General features: G+C 42.9%; 1 protein-coding gene and 1 long non-coding RNA gene across 3 annotated transcripts in view; one reads left to right on the forward strand and one right to left on the reverse strand.

Annotated features, from left to right (window-relative positions):
• The window catches only part of SARNP (SAP domain containing ribonucleoprotein), a 52,115-nt gene that overhangs the window by 31,158 nt on the left and 1,742 nt on the right, over nt 1-19,215 (forward strand). Inside the window, exon 10 of one of the 2 annotated variants that reach the window (XM_060165945.1) lies at nt 17,700-17,789. The exons of the other annotated variant lie outside the window; for it this stretch is intronic. Coding sequence (XP_060021928.1) covers nt 17,700-17,789 — 90 coding nt within the window. The remainder of the gene's footprint in view (nt 1-17,699; nt 17,790-19,215) is intronic. 2 annotated transcript variants of the gene reach the window in all.
• Nucleotides 12,879-17,744, reverse strand: LOC132529454 (uncharacterized). The gene is made up of 2 exons (XR_009543470.1): nt 17,648-17,744; nt 12,879-13,768 (listed from the first exon to the last, which is right to left on the reverse strand). It is a non-coding gene; the product is annotated as an uncharacterized LOC132529454 (long non-coding RNA).

The raw sequence follows: 19,215 nt of genomic DNA on the forward strand, positions 1-19,215 counted from the left end.
ACTAGATCTGGACAACTTGCTGCAGCTTCTACATCAGCACTTGCTGCTTCACCTTACACCTCTATGTTATGGAAGTGGCTTCTTTCCTTAAACCTCAGGAACCAAGCTCTGCTAGCTTCAGACTTTTGCAGCTTTCTCACCTCTGTCAGCAGCCTTCGTAGAATTGAAGAGAGTTAGCACTTTCCTCTGGATTAGGCTTTGATTTAAGGGAATGTTATGGCTGGTTTGATCTTCTATCCAGACCACTTAAACTTTTTTTCACATTAGCAATAAGGCTGTTTCTCTTCTCTTTCTAAAGTTCCTTGCAGTAGCACTTTTAATTTCCTTCAAGGACTTTTTCTTTGCATTCACATCTTGGCTAACTGTTTGGTACAAGAGGCCTAGCTTTTGGCCTCTCTCAGCTTTTGACATGCCTTTCTAGCTTTTGATTTAAAGTGAGAGATGTACAACTCTTCCTTTCACTTGAACAGTTAAACACCATTGTAGGGTTATTAATTGGCCTCATTTCCGTATTGTTGTGTCTCAGGAAATAGGGAGGCCTGAGAAGAGGGAGAGAGATGGGAACGGCCGGTTGGTGGAGCAGTCAGAGCACACATATTTATTGATTAAGTTCTCTGTCTTTTATGGGCATGGTTTGTGGTGCCCCCAAACAGTTACAGTAGTAACATCAAAGATCACTGATCACAGATCGTCATAACGCATATAATAACGATGAAAAAGTTTGAAATGTTGCAAGAATTACGAAAATGTGACACAGACATGAAGTGAGCAAATGCTGTTGGAAAAATGGCTCCAGTAGACTTGCTCAACATAGGGTTGCTGCAGACCTTCAGTTTGTGAAAAGTACAATATCTGTGAAGTACAAGTCGAAGCACAATGAAACAAGGTATACCTATACACTAGTCATTAGCCACATGTGGTTATTGATCACCTGAAATGTGATCAGTAGTCACATGCGGCTAATGATCAGTATAGTCACACAATAGCTAGTGTGACTAGGAACTGAATTTTTAATTATTTTAAATTTAAGTAGCCACATGTGTATTGGACAACTCAAGTCCAGCTTATATCTCCCACACAGCTTTCATACTTGGAAGTAGAATAGAAATCTTATCAGACCACCTGTTTGGATCCCTGTTTCCATAGCCCAGAGTTTTTTAGTACTTGTAGAATATAAGCAGTTTCAGAGTGAATTTGTAGGAGGAGAGAAATTGGAGGAAAGGGAATAAGAGATAAGCAGAGGAACTGTTCTTTTTTTCAAGTAACTTTTTTTCTAGAACTTAGTGTTCTAGACCCAAATCATGAAATTGCAACTGGCTGCGTTCTCAGTAAGAGTTGCTTTGTTCGGAGTCCTGTGTTTAACAGTTCTCTATCACCAGAGATGATTTGCAACCTAGTATTGGCTTGGCCAGAGGTTAGTGATATGATTAAATTTGTATTTATGGAACAGCCAGAGCAGCACAATTATGTCCACCTCATCCTGGGGTCCTGGGTTCCAGTATAGCCTCCTCCTGTGTAATTTGGTCATCTGTCTTTAAGTCTTACAGTTGTCCAGGCACAGATTTTATTCGGTTAGATATGGTGCAAATAGTGGAGGTTAACAGGTGATGTGAAGAAACCTCTTCTTCATCCTAGTATCCTAAAAGGGGCAATGAGAGAGACCCACTCTCTGTCACCTCATTGCATGGAGTTTGTGTTTGCTTGATCCAGCTTAAGGCCCTCATTGCATCATGGTTTCTCCTCAGTAGAATCCGCTGCATACCAGTGGATATGATAAAGAGAGAGAATGGTGTGAGAGGAGTGAGCCGTAGTGTTTGTGACAGATTTTTTTTTTTTAATTTTTATTTATTTATTTATTTATTTTTGGCTGTGTTGGGCCTTCGTTTCTGTGCGAGGGCATTCTCTAGTTGCGGCGAGGGGGGCCACTCTTCATCTCTGTGCACAGGCCTCTCATTATCGTGGCCTCTCTTGTTGCGGAGCACAGGCTCCAGATGCGCAGGCTCAGTAGTTGTGGCTCACGGGGCTAGTTGCTCCGCGGCATGTGGTATCTTCCCAGACCAGAGCTCGAACCTGTGTCCCCTGCATTAGCAGGCAGATTCTCAACCACTGCGCCACCAGGGAAGCCCCCAGATTTTTTTTTTTAACTGTCACAATCTGACCATCTCCTCTTCATATTTTAGATATATGGCTTCAGCATATTATAAATTTGAGGGTATCGAATTTCTGCTATTCTTCCTTGGCTAACTTTTGCATGACTGCTTATATATTTCACTTTTCAGCTCCACTAGTATACTGTACACATTAGGCAGTACACAGAAACTTCAAGAAATGTGCCCCCCCCAACCATCTTCCCTCTCTCCCCCTGCCCAAGAAAAAGACCTGTCTGTTCATGTTTCCAGCTCAAGTCTCAGTAAATAGAATCCTGTTGGTTTAGGATAATGGGAAGTGACAGGGCAAAGAATGGCACTGGCATTTATGGACATTTTTTACACAAGAGGCTGTAAATTGTCCCCTCCAACTCTTTCGACTATTTGAGGATAGAATGGCATGCCTTTTCTCCTATAAGCTTCATAGTGACAGTGGGCTGAGAAACCTCCCAGCCCCTCAAACAAAACAAAACCCAGATAAATAACCTCTGCCTGGTTGGTTCTGATTGATCACCAGCTAAGTTTTCAGTCTTGTGCTTAACTGGTTGTTTTTTTTTTCTCTGTCAGTTTTCCATGCCTCCCAAGAGAAGTAGTGTTTGGGTCAGTCCTCTTGGTGGAGGACTTGGCCTGGCACATAAGAAATTCATCTCTAAAAGGAATGGGTAAGGGAAATAGATGGGAAGCCAGCTCAGTTAATATATGATGGTCATAGGACATTAGTTTTGGTAGAAACTAGGTCTGGGCTTAGAGATGTATTGTTAACTGATGTAGCTAATTTGCATGGATTGTTTTTTTCATTTGTTTATTTTCAAACATTGACACATTTGGGAAAGTGAAACTTGATACTTGAGGAAGTTACAGGAAATCCAGCTAGGTAAGTATTACAAAGAAACACAAACAAAAACACCAGGCCCAGGCACTAAGCAGAAAACTGGAGTGTGGTTTATACTTTTCTCCCTTCCCGAGAATGTGAGGGGCATGTGTTACTGCTTCTTGATTCTTGATTAGTAGTAGTAAATGTTGACATTAGTACATCTTCCTTACTTCTCTACTAGGATATTACTGAGTTTTCCCTACTTGTAGTTCTTCATATAGGTAACTGTCCTAATGAGTTATCTTAAGGGGCCTGTAAACCCTAAAGGCTACTTTTTCCATGTTCGTGCTTTTTGCCAGTTTTCTTCCCTGATGAATGTTCTGTGATACACAGTGTTAGAATATATTGATAAAAAGGTTGAAAACAAATTAAATATTCCTCCACTGACTATCTTCTTATTGCTGAGGCTGGTAACTAAAAGAGTATTGGGTGGCTGCAGTGATTAGTTTCATGAACCTTTCATATAATTGTATATTTTTGCTCACCATTTGTTGGGGATGGACCACTTCAGAGTGAGAGAGACATTGGACCTATTGTTTTTGAGGAGCTTGTTGCTGAAATGTGTTGAGATATCAAAGAGGAAGCTGGGACAAAGAGTCAGTTCCAAGCACAGGAGGGCACAGGTGTCTTCTGTCATAGCGGGTCCCCAACCTTTTTGGCACCAGGGACCGGTTTCGTGGAAGACAATTTTTCTACGGCCGAGGGGGGTGTGGGTGGGGGGAGGGTGGGGGTGGTTCAGGGGGTGATGGGAGCGATGGGGAGCGGCAGATAAAGCTTTGCTCGCTAGCCCGCCGCTCACCTCCTGCTGTGCGGCCCAGTTCCTGACAGGCCGTGGACCGGTACTGGTCCGTGGTCCAGGGATTGGGGACCCCTGTTCTAGCACACAAATTTCATTATGGCTTGTCTCCATTCACTCTCTTCTGGAAGGCCTATTTGTTTCTATCGAGATTCTCTTCCACCATCTGAAATAAATGAAGAATGTTTCTTCCCTTCAGCAGTGGGTTTTGGTACAGAGGTTAGTCAGTGGGATATGGAAAGAAGGAAGTAGATTTACTTTCTGTTTTTAAAATTATTTAATTCGTTTTTGGCTGTGTTGGGTCTTTGTTGCTGCGTGCGGGCTTTGAGCGGGGGCTACTCTGTTGCATTGCGCGGGCTTCTCATTGCGGTGGCTTCTGTTGTTGCGGAGCATGGGCTCTAGGCGTGCGGGCTTCAGTAGTTGCAGTGCGCAGGCTTAGTAGTTGTGGCTCGCGTGCTCTAGAGTGCAGGCTCAGTAGTTGTGGCGCACGGGCCTAGTTGCTCCATGGCATGTGGGATCTTCCCGGACCAGGGCTCGAACCTGTGTCCCCTGCACTGGCAGGCGGATTCTTAGCCACTGCGCCTCCAGTGAAGCCCCCACAGTATAGATTTAGAAGTTGAGGGAATTCCCTACTGGCCTAGTCATTAGGACTCTGAGCTTCCACTGCCAGGGGCCCGGGTTCAGTCTCTGATCAAGGAACTAAGATCCTGCAAGCTGCGTGGCATGGCCACAAAAAAAAATTTGGTCACCAGCCTTCTCAGAGGGTCTATAATTGGGATTTGTTAACTAGTTTAGGCATGTATATACGAACCTGTTCCAAAGGAAGAACTGTGGGACTGTGCATAGGACATTGTCAACGTGGAACTGTAAGGACCTGAGGAACCATAAGCTATGGTGAGGAGTTTGGTAGAATATTTTTTAAAGAGGTAGGAGATTTAGATCCCAGGAAAAGTAGCATGCTGAGTAGGTTTGGGTTCTTTCCAACCACATATATTCAAGCAGTGGTACTTAGGCCAAGGGCAACACTTAATTCTCTATTTCCTTTTCTCATGGTGCCCCATGAGACCAAGAAAAATGCAGGTAGTAGGATTGCAGATAGAAAAAACTTCAGTGTAGATCCTCTCAGTCATCGTATTTCATTGATAAAGGGCTTTGGGAGAAAATTTCCCTCCCCTCCTCCTTCATCCTAGATTGTCATTTTCCCCAAAAATGCTTCTTCCACTTGAAAAATTGTATTATTTTAACTTACATTAACCAACAAGAAAAGACGATAAGAACAGGTTATATAGTACATAGAGATGGCAGTTGAGAGTGGCTATTAGAGAAGATGAATTTTAGAAAAGCCAAGACCCAACCCCACATAGTCCTCAGCATTTCTGAGAGCATTTTAGGGCCCAACTAAAGTCTAACCAGTCCTTTAAATCCCCTTCTTAATTCATAATAATTTGAAAATAAATATTTGGCTTTTTTTTTCTTCTACCTCCTCCTCTAAGATAAAAACACATACGCTGCTGTTTCTATACCCATCCATTGGAACAAACCTTGAGGGAGTGGTGAAGGAGCTGTTTAAAGAGGAAACAATAGGGAAAACTCTCTGACCTCAGTTTATCCCTTCATCTGGTTCTTCATTTGTCCCTGTTGAGGAACAGAACTTGTCTTTTGTCTGTAACACAAATACATCTTTACCTCCCTCCCTTCCCACTTCCCCCCCCACACCCGCTCTTCTCACTCCCTTCTATTATGATTCCAATCAATGATGTCATTATGTGTGCCATTCAAATGCTGTTGAACCACTTGGCTATAGGAATTTGGAAGAGCAAAGAGGCAGAATGGAATTTTTCTCTCCTGCCCAGGGCTGTTGAAAATGGATTCTAATTTTAACTAGAGAAATAGGAATCAGGTTTTTCTTTGCTCAACTTCTACCCTCCCTCTATACCCTAAACCTCAAACACATACTTTTTACCTGGCCATGGTTGAGAAAAAAGTTGGACAAGAAATGTTAGGAATATAAATTGACCACTTCAGAGGAAAAACTTTAAAAATTGGGGGAAGCAAGATAAAATTTTGGGTGCTATATCAGCATTTGTGGCTGGTGTTTTGCCCTGTTCACTGTAAATTGGATCTTTGAGAAGTTTGTGATGGAGGGTTTATACTTCCCTAAGGTACGTGGTTGAGACCACTAGGATCTTGTACCATTTCATTTTATTTTTCTCTCTCTGATTTCATTCATTGAGTTTGAACCTAAAGAACTAGAGGCACAAAAGTTTGTAGTAAGAAAAAAAACTTACTCTCTTTTCTGTTTCCTCTGCTTGATACCCCACCCCCACTAATGTCTTTGCATTCCTTCTTCTAACGTGTCAGAATTGATGACTTCGATGAAAAACAAGTTTTATGCCTGTCTGTGGTCCCCCTTAGTCTTTGCCCCAAGAGTAAACATACCCCGGAAAAGGAGGGGAATACTGCATTCTGTTAAGTCTGTTTTACTTTTAAATACCTTCAGCTGTTTTTGCCAACCAAGTTCTTCGGGTGGGGTCATTCTCTGAGTGCCAGTTTTTATTTTTTTAAAAAAAATTTTTGGCTGTGCTGCACGGCATGTGGGATCTTAGTTCCCCAACCGGGGATTGAACCTGTGCCCCCTGCATTGGAAGCATGGAGTCTTAACCACTGGACTGCCAGGATAGTCCCTGAGTGCCAGTTTTTTAAAAAGTGCCACTCTTAGACTCTTAGCATGTAAGGTTTTAAAAACCCACCTGTAAATCATATCTGATTGTGTATCTAGTTGTATGTCTAATTTTGAGGTGACAGGTAGCTAGCTGGCTCTCTAAACAGAGCAATATCTGTCTGATCACTCCAGATACTCTCCCTAGCTTTGGTAAAATGTGAGCTAACCCTCTGAATCCAAGTCTGTCCATCCTTCAAAATCTGTATGGGAGGAAAAAGTGTGGGGTGTTCTTTTGTTGTTTTTTTGGTTTGTGTTTGTGTTATTAATTTTTTGGGGGGTATGAAATTTTGGTGTTCAAACGCTCCTCACGATGTGAGCAGTAGCAGTATAGGAATGTTTAAGATGTATTTTAATACTTGAGAGACTAATACTTGAGTAATACTGTTTGTTAGGCTGATACTGATAAGGAGAGGTAACATTTTAAAGAATACATATGGGTTTGGTTCAAGTAAGGTTTAATAATAACATGATAGTTCATCCTCTTATGTACTCACTAAAATAGTAAAGTTGCTTTTTATGCCTGAAAGCTGAAACAGGTCAAATAAAATCCTATATATTTTGAAGTTGCAAATGGGAATGAGACAGGGCATCAGATCGTGAGATGTTTTATAGGAAGATACTTGGTAGTGATTTTTGCAAACTAGCAAAGTCCCTGTTTTTAATAAAATCTGAGGCCCCTTGTTAAGATCTAGAAAATGTTAACTCCTTTCCTCCCTTCCTTTTCCTTTGCTATTCTTTTCTCATATTTTTAAAGATAGTATTTTAATCCATTTTTACCTTCTCATCCCCAGAGCAGATTGTTAGGACAGATATAGAAATGTATTTTCAGAGGGTTCCACATTTGGATTTTATATCACATATTGAATCTTTAAATCCCTAGCAATGAAGATATCTTATTGAGAAGGAGATTATATTTGAAATGCTTGGTGTCTGGATGTCAGAAAGTATTTATTGGGTGAAGAGTTTATTTAGGTAGAGTAGAGGGGGGCAGTTTCAGAATTTTCACTGTCATGCTCATCTTGGGTATGAAATGTTTCAGGAGGAAGAGCAACTGGAAATGAACGAACAGACTCACAAGATGAGAGGTTTTATATGATGGACCTGTTTAGTGCTCTATATGTACAAGTAAAACACATGAGCCTTAAGACAAAAGCCGTCTGTTCCCCTGTCTGTTCTCCACTTTATTGATACTCTCCCTCTTTCTCTATATCAGTTCTACAGAGAAAAAAAATACCTTTGTGTGCTTGAACCTGGTTGCCTCTCTCTTTTCCCCACGTATCTGAGGTGTTCCCGGATCTTGCTTGGGCATGTTCTTCCTGTATTGAACTCCCCTGGTAAAAGAGTTTCTGTTCCTCTATTTGAATTCTAGGAAGGCAGCAAGACAGGTGTGCCTTAGAGCCAGCTGTGATTCCTTAATAGCTTTCTTTTCCCCTTCACATTCCTGCAGCTGAGATAACCTGTTTGTAGGAAGCATAAGCTTTTTTGGAAGGCCCCTAGTGCTTTGGGGGGAAAGTTGGAGTGGAGTAGCAGCCTATTGGGTTTTTGTGAGGGTTTTTTTGTTGTGGGGGTGGGGTGGGGGTTTGTTTGTTTGTTTTGGTTTTTTGGTCTAAACTGTCTCGAAGCTATTTGCAATTATTCTCAACTGTTGCTGCACACAAGGGTCACCAGGGGTCCCTTACAGTTCTCTAGGCTCTTCCTTTTGAGATTCAGATTTATTAGGTTGGGGCGAAGCCAGAAATCTGCGTTTTAAAATGTCAGGTGAAAAGAATCTGCTTTCCTAGCGCTCATTGTAAATTTCTGAACGCTCAGGTAACTGTTGTCCTTCATTCTCTGTATATTTTGGCTAAGACAGAATTCACCTCCCCTCAGAAGGTTTTAGCTTCCCTCTATTGACTTGACATTTCTGCCAAGCTCTGCATCGCTTATCCTTAAAAGCAGCAGCTTCCTGACGTTTAAGGGAGGGAGGTGGGGACTTTTAATAGAAACTTGGTTTCCAGGGGTCTCAAGTGTGAAACCTTCATTTCCTCCACCTTCCTTGCTTTGTCCTACAGTCAGCTAGAGCAAGACCGAGACGACCTCCTCCGGGGTTGGACAAGAGTGGGGGTTGGGGAAGAAGCTTGATTTGGACAAGAGAGAAGAAGTGATGGGAGCTAGTGACTCAGAAGAGTGTTTGGTTTTGAGCTGACTGTGTACTGGGGCTTCAAATACTGTAAAGATAGGCAGAGATACAGTTCCTGGTAGTCTCTAATTCTGGTGTTGCTTTACAGTTCCTGGCATCCTTCTGGCTCTAGAAGGTTGAATCCGATCTCAACAGTTAAAAGATTGTTGAGAGTAGGTAAGATTGTTGTACTGGGAGGTATGTTATGTGTATATGTGTGGCAGTATTAGAGTATCTCTTTACTCTGTGTGTGCTAAGATGATGGACTAGACCCTCTGCTAGTCCAGTCCTTCACCTTTAGTCCTGCTTAGGCTCTGTGCATTGGTCTTTAGGACCACCTCGTGTTCTGTGGTCTGGCTGGCATAAATGCTGAGGAATAAACATGTTCAAATGAATTTCAGAAACTGGGGCAGGGAGGTGACAGCTGTGTGTTTAGGCTTTAAAGTGTTTCTGAGAGAAAAACCATCAGTTGCTGTCATTCACCCTGAGAGTATGAAATTAGAAGCCCACTCACCCTGGAGTGTTTCATAACCTTTACCTCTGGGAAGTCAAGGCCATGTCATTATTAATCTACCATTGCCTGAAAGCCCCCAGGCACTGCTTTTCATCCTGCCATCAGTCACGTGGCAGTGAAAGTCAGGAAAGTCACCAGAAGGCTCCCTGTCTTCCTTTTTGCCTCACTCTTACCTTACATTCCCTTGGAAAATCAAATTGGCCTGAGAACTATTAACATCTTAGTATGGTAATTCAATTACAAAAGGAGGCAATTATTTGGGTTTTTTTTTTTTTTTTTTTTGCAAACTGATCATCCGTAGCTCACTATCAGCCTCTCTTCCATTACTCCAGGGAAAAGACTTCTGAGAAAATAACTGTTAAAGTAGGATAAATAAAGTGGCGTGGTTTAGGTCCTGTTGGGAATATATATGAGACTCTTACACATTGAACAGTGTTGGATGTGGGCAGTAGCTCAGTCATTAAAACAGCTATAGGAGAAGGGCCAACTCCAACTCAGCAGTACCTAAGCTTCCCTGAAATGTCCCTTTCTACTTGTAAGGATATCTCTGACTGAATTGTTTAGATTGGAATTTCTGCTTCTCATACATAGTGTAAGGAGGAATGGTGTGGGTGAGCTCGTTGTACTGACCAGAAAAAATACCTGGCTTGGTTAATTCTTTTGGTCTCCTATAAGAACAGTGAGGATATCTTTTATTTGAATTCAGTAAATACTCTTGCTTTGTGTTTTGGGATTTACTGAGTTCAAATTCCCTACATAAACCTGGTTACATTTGGGTCACTGTTTTGTTTCTCCTAGTTTATCTCTGTGATCCAGAGTGGCACTGGTAATAAGATTGAAAAAGGTGAATGCTTGGGCTTCCCTGGTGGCACAGTAGTTAAGAATCTGCCTGCTAATGCAAGGGACACGGGTTGGAGCCCTGGCCCAGTAAGATCCCACATGCCCCGGAGCAACCAGGCCCGTGCACCACAACTACTGAGCCTGCGCTCAAGAGCCTGCAAGCCACAACTACTGAGCCCACGCATCACAACTACTGAAGCCTGCAAGCCTACAGCCTATGCTCTGCAACAAGAGAAGCCACCGCAATGAGAAGCCCGCGCACCACAACTGGAGAAAGCCTGCGCACAGCAACAACGACCCAACACAGCCAAAAATAAAAACAAATAAATAGGACTTCCCTGGTGGCGCAGTGGTTAAGAATCTGCCTGCCAATGCAGGGGACGCAGGTTCGAGCCCTGGTCTGGGAAGACCCCACATACTGCGGAGCAACTAAGCTCGTGTGCCACAACTACTGAGCCTGTGCTCTAAGAGTGCCCATGAACCACAACTACTGAAGCCCGCGCGCCTAGAGCCCGTGCTCCGCAACAAGAGAAGCCATCACATGAGAAGCCCGCACACCACAATGAAGAGTAGCCCCCGCTCGCCGCAACTAGAGAAAGCCCGCACACAGCAACAAAGACCCAACGCAGCCGAAAATAAATAAATAAATTTATTTATTAAAAAAAAAAAGTGAATGCTTTAGCACAGCCCATGGGGTGCTAATTAAATCAAAGTAGACTCCTTTTGGCAGAGCAAATAACCCTAGCACACTAAGCTTGAAGCAGTATTCTTTATTGTATTCAGGATAAAATTAGTAAGTTTTGAAAAATGTTCACCTGAATTTGAATCTTGAAGACACAAGTTGGGTTTGGAAGGTAAAGCTGGAACTCCATTTTGGGTAGAGATTTTATTTCATTTATTTTATAAAATTATTTATTTGTTTAGGCTGCACCGGGTCTTAGTTGTGGCACACGGGATCCTTAGTTGTGGCATGCGGGATCTAGTTCCCTGACCAGGGATCGAACCCGGGCCCCCTGCATTGGGAGTATGGAGTCTTACCCACTGGACCACCAAGGAAGTCCCTGGGTAGAGATTTTATCTATGGTACTCTTTGCTATAAAAAGAGGCAATCACTTTAGAAAGCATCTGTGTGATATTCACACTGCCACTTGTTGCAGCTGATCTTCCACTTGGGACTTAATTCCTGGCTACAGTGTATATGCCATGGAAACCACTGACAAGAGCCCTTCCTTAATTTAAAATTTTGAGCTATAACTTTGTACTTCCATTCCCTCTCCTTTTCCTTCTTGGGGCACTGAGGTTGTTTTGGGTTTTTTTGTTTTTTTAAAAAAATTAATTCCATTGTATTTGGAGAGGAATAAGTTCTTAAAGGACCAGCACCAACCTTGTGACTAACTTTATGTCATCTTGTCTTCTAAGTTTCTACCTCTGGATCTGGGTGTTTGATCTCCATCTCTCCCCCTCTCCCCCTCTCCCCCTCTCCCCCCTCTCCCCCTCTCCCCCTCTCCCCCTCTCCCCCCTCTCCCCCTCTCCCCCCTCTCCCCCTCTCCCCCTCTCCCCCTCTCCCCCTCCCCCCCTCCCCCTCCCCCCTCTCCCCCTCCCCCCCTCCCCCTCCCCCCCTCTCCCCCTCCCCCCTTCCCCCTCCCCCCTTCCCCCTCCCCCTCTCCCCCTCCCCCTCTCCCCCTCCCCCTCTCCCCCTCTCCCCCTCTCCCCCTCCCCCTCTCCCCCTCTTCCCTCCTCTTTTTTTTTTTTGCCGTGCCACACCACACAGTTTGCCGGACCTTAGTTCCCCGAACAGGGATTGAACCACAGGCCTTGGCAGTGAAAGTCCCAAGTCCTAACCACTGGACCACCAGGAAATTCCCTGATCTCCATCTCTTGATCTCATGTTTCTCTCTCACCTCAATACTTCTGGCCTCTCCTTTCTAATAGAAATACTTTCAAAACCACTTGCCAGGGACAGACCACACATTTTGCTCCAAACTTTATAGCAGTCAGTAGAAACAGGAAAACACAATTGTACTGTTTACAGTGATTTTCAAAAGGTAAAACTAACAAGTTGTTCAGCAAAAGCATAATTATTTGGGGTCTGGGAATCAGAAAGAAAATTTCCCCATGAGTCCTCAATATGCAGTAATGTAATGAACAATGGCACACATCTTTATAGTCATTCAGTTGTGAATTCATAAGCCCTGTGAGGTTAAAGATTTTTGTCTTATTCATCTCTCTATTCCCAATGCCAGAAAACAGTGCCTGACCCAAAGTAGGCTCTCAGTGGTTATTTGAATGACTAGTGGATGAATGGTTTAATTTTATGGTTTCAGTGTTATTGACAGTGTTGATAGAAGCTGATGTTGTGTAATTCAGTGAAGCCAATTCCTCAGGGGCCTTTAGAGTACCTGGAATTTGATCTACAGAGTTAGAGGTCGGATCCTTGCTCAGTTCCCTTGGACATTACCTTATATAGATATCTGTTTTTGTAGTCATTAATTGTTAGGGATGTTGATATCAGTTAAATCCTGACAGCATAGTTTTTTTTTTTAGGGTCCCAGAAAGAGAAGGTGGTTAATAGTACCTGATGGAGAAGACTGTGGTTTTGCTGAGTTACTGTTGTGCTACACTTTAACCTTAAATCTGATCCTCTTTCCAAATATCATTTGCCTTGCAACTGAAGGGAATTTCCTTGTTGCCTTGGTAATGTCTGTTTCTTGACAACTTTTGATGACTTCACTTGTAGTGTAGAAGAAGAATGAATGGCATTGTTAGTTTCAAAATTCTGTTGGTGGTCTCAGACTTTGTTTCAAGGACCAGAAGGAAGCAATAGAAATAATGGCTAACATTTATTGAATACTTATATGATAGTTCCTATGTACTAAGCACTTTCACACATGTAATTTGTATCTTGGGGCAACCTGGAATGTCTCCGTCTTTTCTTTCAGCAGGTATCATTTTCTTTATATTGTCCAAGGATGTGCCAAATGTGAAAGGGAAACAAGAAGAAAAGTGAATTTTGAAAAGTTGAAGTCTTCTGAAAGGTTCAGTTAGGAACTATCTTATTCCATGATGGAAAATACAGTGATAGTGATTCATGGGGGCATTTGGCTTTATTAAATATATATCATGCTTTCTGCCCTGTGCTTCTTTAGTAGTTTTTTGTTTTTTTTTTTTGCGGTACGCCGGCCTCTCACTGTTGCGGCCTCTCCCGTTGCGGAGCACAGGCTTCGGACGCGCAGGCTCAGCAGCCATGGCTCACGGGCCTGGCTGCTCTGCGGCATGTGGGATCTTCCTGGACCGGGGCACGAACCCATGTCCCCTGCATGGGCAGGCGGACTCTCAACCACTGCGCCACCAGGGAAGCCCTGCCCTGTGCTTCTTATATGACCTCTCTCCTCTTTTACACAGTTCTCTTTCTTGTTTTTATCACCAAACTTCTGAAAAGAAAAACAAGGCAGTTATTGGGAGATAGGAGTGAGGATCATGTATGCTGAAGTTATTGGCGTCGGTCAGTTAGTTGGCTTGCTCTTTAAGTCTTGAGTGGGAGAATGAGGGAAGTGAAGTACATGGATCAATCTGAATATCCAGTGCCTGTGTTTAGTCAGTGAGGACAGGTTTCTCTTCTGATTTTGGATGCAAGTGGTGTGTTTTGAAGAGTTTTCACTTGATAGCAAATAAGGGCGTTTCAGATTCCAGCACTATTCTTCCCACACGGGAGCAACCCTGGGAAGAAAAAAGATTTGTTAGTGGTTGAGGGTTTGTGGGAGGGAAGTGGGGGAGGGATGAAGAAGGGAAAGGTTTGCAAATGCATATGACACTGAGCTAGAGGGGTCAGTGCTGCCTGCAGATGCACAACCCCATTTGTGCACTTGAGCATGGCCTGGGGGAGCATTGGCCTGATGAATGCAGAGGGAGATGCATTTTGATCGAGGTAATTTCCTTCAGATGGGTCTCACCATCCCATGAATCAAAACCTGTCAGCAAGGAGCTAAAGATGGAGTGAAGTTTATTGTACGTTTGTTTCCATGCGACACCGTCACGCTAGAAGGGTCAAGTGAGAGAGATCATTAGAACTGTGTTGATTTACTGGGCCTGTTGTGCACTTTCCCTGCAGGGCAAGGAGGAAAGAGGCTTTAGGAGGGGAGCTGAGGGGCACTGGGTAGGAGAGAAGGGCAGGCATGCACAAAATAAATAAAACCCTCGCTGGTCTCTGCGGGTGAGGGGTGGGCAGGCTCTTCACAGGGGGTGGGAGGTGGGGGCATCTGTATTGTTTTTTTCCCCCTAGAGCCCCTGGTATATGTGGAGCAGATGCTCTGCCTAGATCTCCAGGAGAAGGCACCAGAGGATTAAAAAAGCAATCTCAAGGGGAAATCTCTGATACTAGCCTTAGTGGCTAGAGAAATATATCCATCTGACCCCCCCCCTTCTTTTCCTCCCTCGTTCTTTCCTCACCTTTGAGCTCAAAAAGAAACACAGGAAATTTAATTTAGAAGTCAAACTCCCCATTTTGGGATACAGTGAAGTAGAGAACCAGAGGAAAGGCTGTCCTACACGTTCCAAATGGATGTAGGCTTTGTGATGAGATTTGTGAAGGGAATGGCCCCAAGATTTGTGCAGAGAGAGTAGATAGGTTTCAGCAGTAACATCTCCCTCTGTGATGTGAATGTGCTGAAGTATCCCTAGCGCTGAATTGAATGAAAAAAGTAAATAGTGGTAGTTCAGCAAGATACGATCTAGTCCTGCTTATCCCCAAGAAGGGTAGGTATGGTATGCTCCTTTTATTTCCCTTGAAGCTGTTTCCTCCTTGGCCTGGAGGCTTAATGAAATGGAGAATTTTTCATCTAGAATGTTCTATAGAGGTTCTTATTTTGAAATCTCTATTTATATCCCTTATTCACTTTTTATCTTAGTGGTGGTAGACAAAATCAAGAAAAGCTTCATAGTGACTTTGGTAAGGAAAAATATAGTGAGGCCTGTGTTCATTGGAAACCCTAATTCTTTTCATACAGTTCAACAGATGGAATAGCCAATTAGCCAAAGTTAGAAACAAATTGAGTTGAGAAAATCTTTAGTATGAGACTACTAATTGGAGCCCTAGTTAGTTATGAAGTAGAGGCATATGGTATGGTAGAAAGGGGGTAGGATCCTTGCATTGACCCAGTCATTTGAGTGATGTAGAAGTTGTTGAAGTAGTTTACAACTACTTTTTTAAAAAATTTAATTAATTAATTTCTTTTTGGCTGCGTTGGGTTTTCATTGCTGCGTGCGGGCTTTCTCTAGTTGCGGCTAGTGGTGGCTTCTCTTGCTGCGGAGCATGGGCTCTAGGCATGCGGGCTTCAGTAGTTGTGGTTCTCAGGCTCTAGAGCGCAGGCTCAGTAGTTGTGGCACACGGGCTTAGTTGCCCCGCGGCATGTGGGATCTTCCTGGACCAGGGCTCGAACCTGTGTCCCCTGCATTGGCAGGTGGATTCTTAACCACTGCGCCACCAGGGAAGCCCTACAACTACTTTTAGCTAAGGATCCTAGTGATCCTTCTTCCCTTGGAAATTAAGCACTACTTCCATTCTGCTACTCTTCTTCCAAAGAAGTGCTTAGGTAAGATACCTGAGGTTTTGGTAAAGTTAAGAAAGTGGGTTCTCGAGTAAAATGTCTTGGGTTCCATTTCTGGCTCTGCCACTTAACTATTTGTGAGACTTGGGCAAGTTACTTACTCTCTCAAAGCCTCAGTTTTCTTATCTATAAAATGACCTGCTACGTATGTCATGGTACCTGATATGTTTAAGATGGTTAAAACAACTAAATGAGATACTGAATGTAATGAACTTCGTATAGTACCTGGCACATAGTAAGCACCCAAATAAATGTTAGTGGCTATAATGTAATCATTATTATTTTAATTTATGATTATTAAAGACAGGAAGACTTTTTTCCTTTGGAACCTGCCTCAGTGTTTTACAGTAGTTTAGATTACATTAATTATGTACCTACTGTGGATTTGCTGATGGTTATAAGGAAAAAGGCAGAAAAAGTATGTAGGCAGTATTCTATTCTAGTAATACACTGTGATTAAGGGATAACTTGTGCGTAGGATTCTTCAGTCCTTCAATAGCCACCAACCTTTCTTAGCTTCTTTCTTACTTGCTAGAAGGCAGGTGGCGCAAAAGCGAGAAAATGAATGTTTCTCAAGCTGAAAGAGCCAAAGTAAGACTGAGAAAGTACTCCTGACTACTGTGTTCAGAGAGCTGCGCTAGCTAGACAGATTGAACACAGAAGGCTGTATAGCTGCCCTGCTTTTGACCAAGAGGTGGTTCCTGTGGTCGTAGGGACAAAGGCAGCTCCATGGTTGGCGTTGAGAGTAAAGGTATTTTAAAAGTTCTTGTGTCTCTGTAGGCCTCTTGGTTGCCTTTCCTTTTGACTCTGGTTTTTGGGACACTCAGAGACACAACCTGCCTACGTAAGTCAGGAATATGAACTTCTTGGGTTTTTAAAAAACAAAATCCAGCTCAGGAGCACCACACGTAAGCTTGCTCAAAAGTTTGTTTAAGCAACTATACCCCAGTTAAAAAAAAAAAAAAAAGTTTGTTTCAGCACGTTTGACCTGACCTTATGTTGGTTAAATTTGTAAATAAAGTCAAAGAAACTGTCCTGGCTCATGATTAGGGTGTTACGTGTGTATGGAGTAGAGGGTCCCCTGGGATATCTGAGAAGATAGGATCTTTGTCTAGATGTGTCAAGTTCTAGGAAATGCTTTTGGGGGAGAAAAAACACCCAGGAAGCCCACATACTTTTAGATGTTTCTAATCCTAGGGCTGGGCTTTTGATTGCTGGTGACAGGGTATTAGGGGAAGGTGGAAAAGGAGAAAATAAATAACTGTTAAAGTGGGATAAATAAAGTGGCAGGGTTTAGGTCCTGGTGAGAATATAATATATATGAGACTCTGACATTGAACAGTGCTGGATGTGAACAGTAGTAGCTCAGTCTTTAAAATGCTATAGGAGAATGGCCAGCTCCAATTCATAGTATGCTGGAACATTCTCTCCAATTACAGGGCAGACACCATGAGTCTCTTGGATGCTTGGAAAAGGTCCAGAGCATCTCTCTCAGAGAGATGACTACAGCTGTTTCCTTATTTCAAAATCATTTCAAACCCTTCAGAGCCTTCTATGACTTTGCTGGGTATTCATAACACTTAGCTTTCTTTGTAAGTTCTTCAGAAACACCACTCTGGCCCCCTTCCCCTTCCCTTTTTTAGCAAGAAAATGGAACTTGAAAGCAGTGTTTGACAAATAGTTTGGGTGCCTTCTACCAACCTGCTCTCTGCAGGTATTATTAGTAAAGCCTCAGTTTTCCATATCTCTGAACTACAAAAATTTCTTTAGCACAGAAATTTGTTTTATGGGTGTTTCCTACTGTTTTCTTGACTCTCCTTGTCTTATGAGTATTGAAGCCCTACTTAACATTAAGTTTTTAGTCATTCTAGGGACAATATGCTAGCTTATTCAGTTTCCTATCTGTTTTTTTCTGTGGGTGTGATCCTTAGTTCTTGACACAAGGTTGGCTAGCATATTGTAGCGAATAAGTTGTAATTTCATTCCAATTTACCTTGTGAATGGAGGGATAGCTTGTTTCAGCCCTTTTCTTTGTCCCTGAACAGTCTGAGGATGACGAGAAGCTGAAAAAGAGGAAGGAGCGATTTGGGATTGTCACAAGTTCAGCTGGAACAGGAACCACAGAGGATACAGAGGTAAAATATACCTGGAATGCTTCACAGGGCCCTTGAAGGGAAAATGAAGATAAACAAACAGAATGGAGAAACATGTTATTTCCCTGGCCTACTTCTTAAGTGCCTAAATGACAAGATTTTTGGTCCTTTGCTTGATATCTGTTTTCTGGATAAAGTGGCCCCACTGAATTCCATCAGTATACTTAAGTAATTCACTATTAAGAGCCAGTTAACCTAGTAGGAAAGAGCACAAGATTTGGAATCAATTAAGCTTGGATAAGTGACTGTGCCACTTAGTATTACTATATTTCTTACAAGTTATAGTAATTTTCTGAGCCTCAGTTTCATCATCTGGAAAGTGGAGATAATAAAACCTACCTCGAAGTGGTATTTTAAGCATGAAATGATTCTGTGTAAAATGTCAAGTATTCAGTAAGTAGCAGTGTTTCTGATTATCTGCCAAGCAAATTTCTTACATCATTTAATGAAGGCCATATCCAACCCAGACACAAATATAGTTGTGCGGCATGTGGGATCTTTTAGTTGTGGCATGTGGGCTCTAGTTCCCTGACCAGGGATCGAACCTGGGCCCCCTGCATTGGGAGCATAGAGTCTTAACCACTGGACCACCAGGGAAGTCCTCAAATGTGACTTGTTCTTATCACTTTATTTACAGATAGTTTCTCAAAATGAAAGAATGGCTTTTTGTTTGTTTGTTTGTTTCTTTAAGACTTGTGTGCATCTATATCCCAGCATTTTCTGGAGTAACATTCATTGAGACTCTGAGCATTGGCAGACTTCTCAGAGCATTGACAGACAATATTGATTTGCTGGTTTGAGAGTATCTATAATGGAGACCAAGCATTAGCAGAGGTGTACATGAACAGTTGAAACAATGAATATGTTTAGGGACTTCCCTGGTGGTCCAGTGGTTAAGACTGGAAGCTCCCAAGGCAGGGGGCCTGGGTTCAATCCCTGGTCAGAGAACTAGATCCCACATGCCGCAACAAAGATCCCGCACATGACAGCGAAGATCCCGCCTGCCGCAACCTAGACCCTGTGCAGCCTATGTTTAGAATTATAGGAATTTCTTAGGTGGTGAGGAATTTGAAATGTTACTTCTTCCATTTAATCCAAATTTACTTCTTTCCATATACTTCTAGAGATGGCCTCTGAAACTCTATTACCTGACACACTCAAAATCTTTTTTTTATTATTTATTTATTTATTTTTGGCTGCGTTGTGTCTTTGTTGCTGCACGTGGGCTTTCTCTAGTTGCGGCGACCGGGAGCTACTCTTCTTTGCGGTGCGTGAGCTTCTCATTGCGGTGGCTTCTCTTGTTGTGGAGCATGGGCTCTAGGCACGCGGGCTCAGTAGTTGTGGCACACAGGCTTAGTTGCCTCGCGGCATGTGGGGTCTTACCGGGCCAGGGCTCGAACCCGTGTCC

Source organism: Lagenorhynchus albirostris, chromosome 11 (genome assembly GCF_949774975.1).
Source record: "Lagenorhynchus albirostris chromosome 11, mLagAlb1.1, whole genome shotgun sequence".
Lineage (NCBI taxonomy): Eukaryota > Metazoa > Chordata > Mammalia > Artiodactyla > Delphinidae > Lagenorhynchus > Lagenorhynchus albirostris.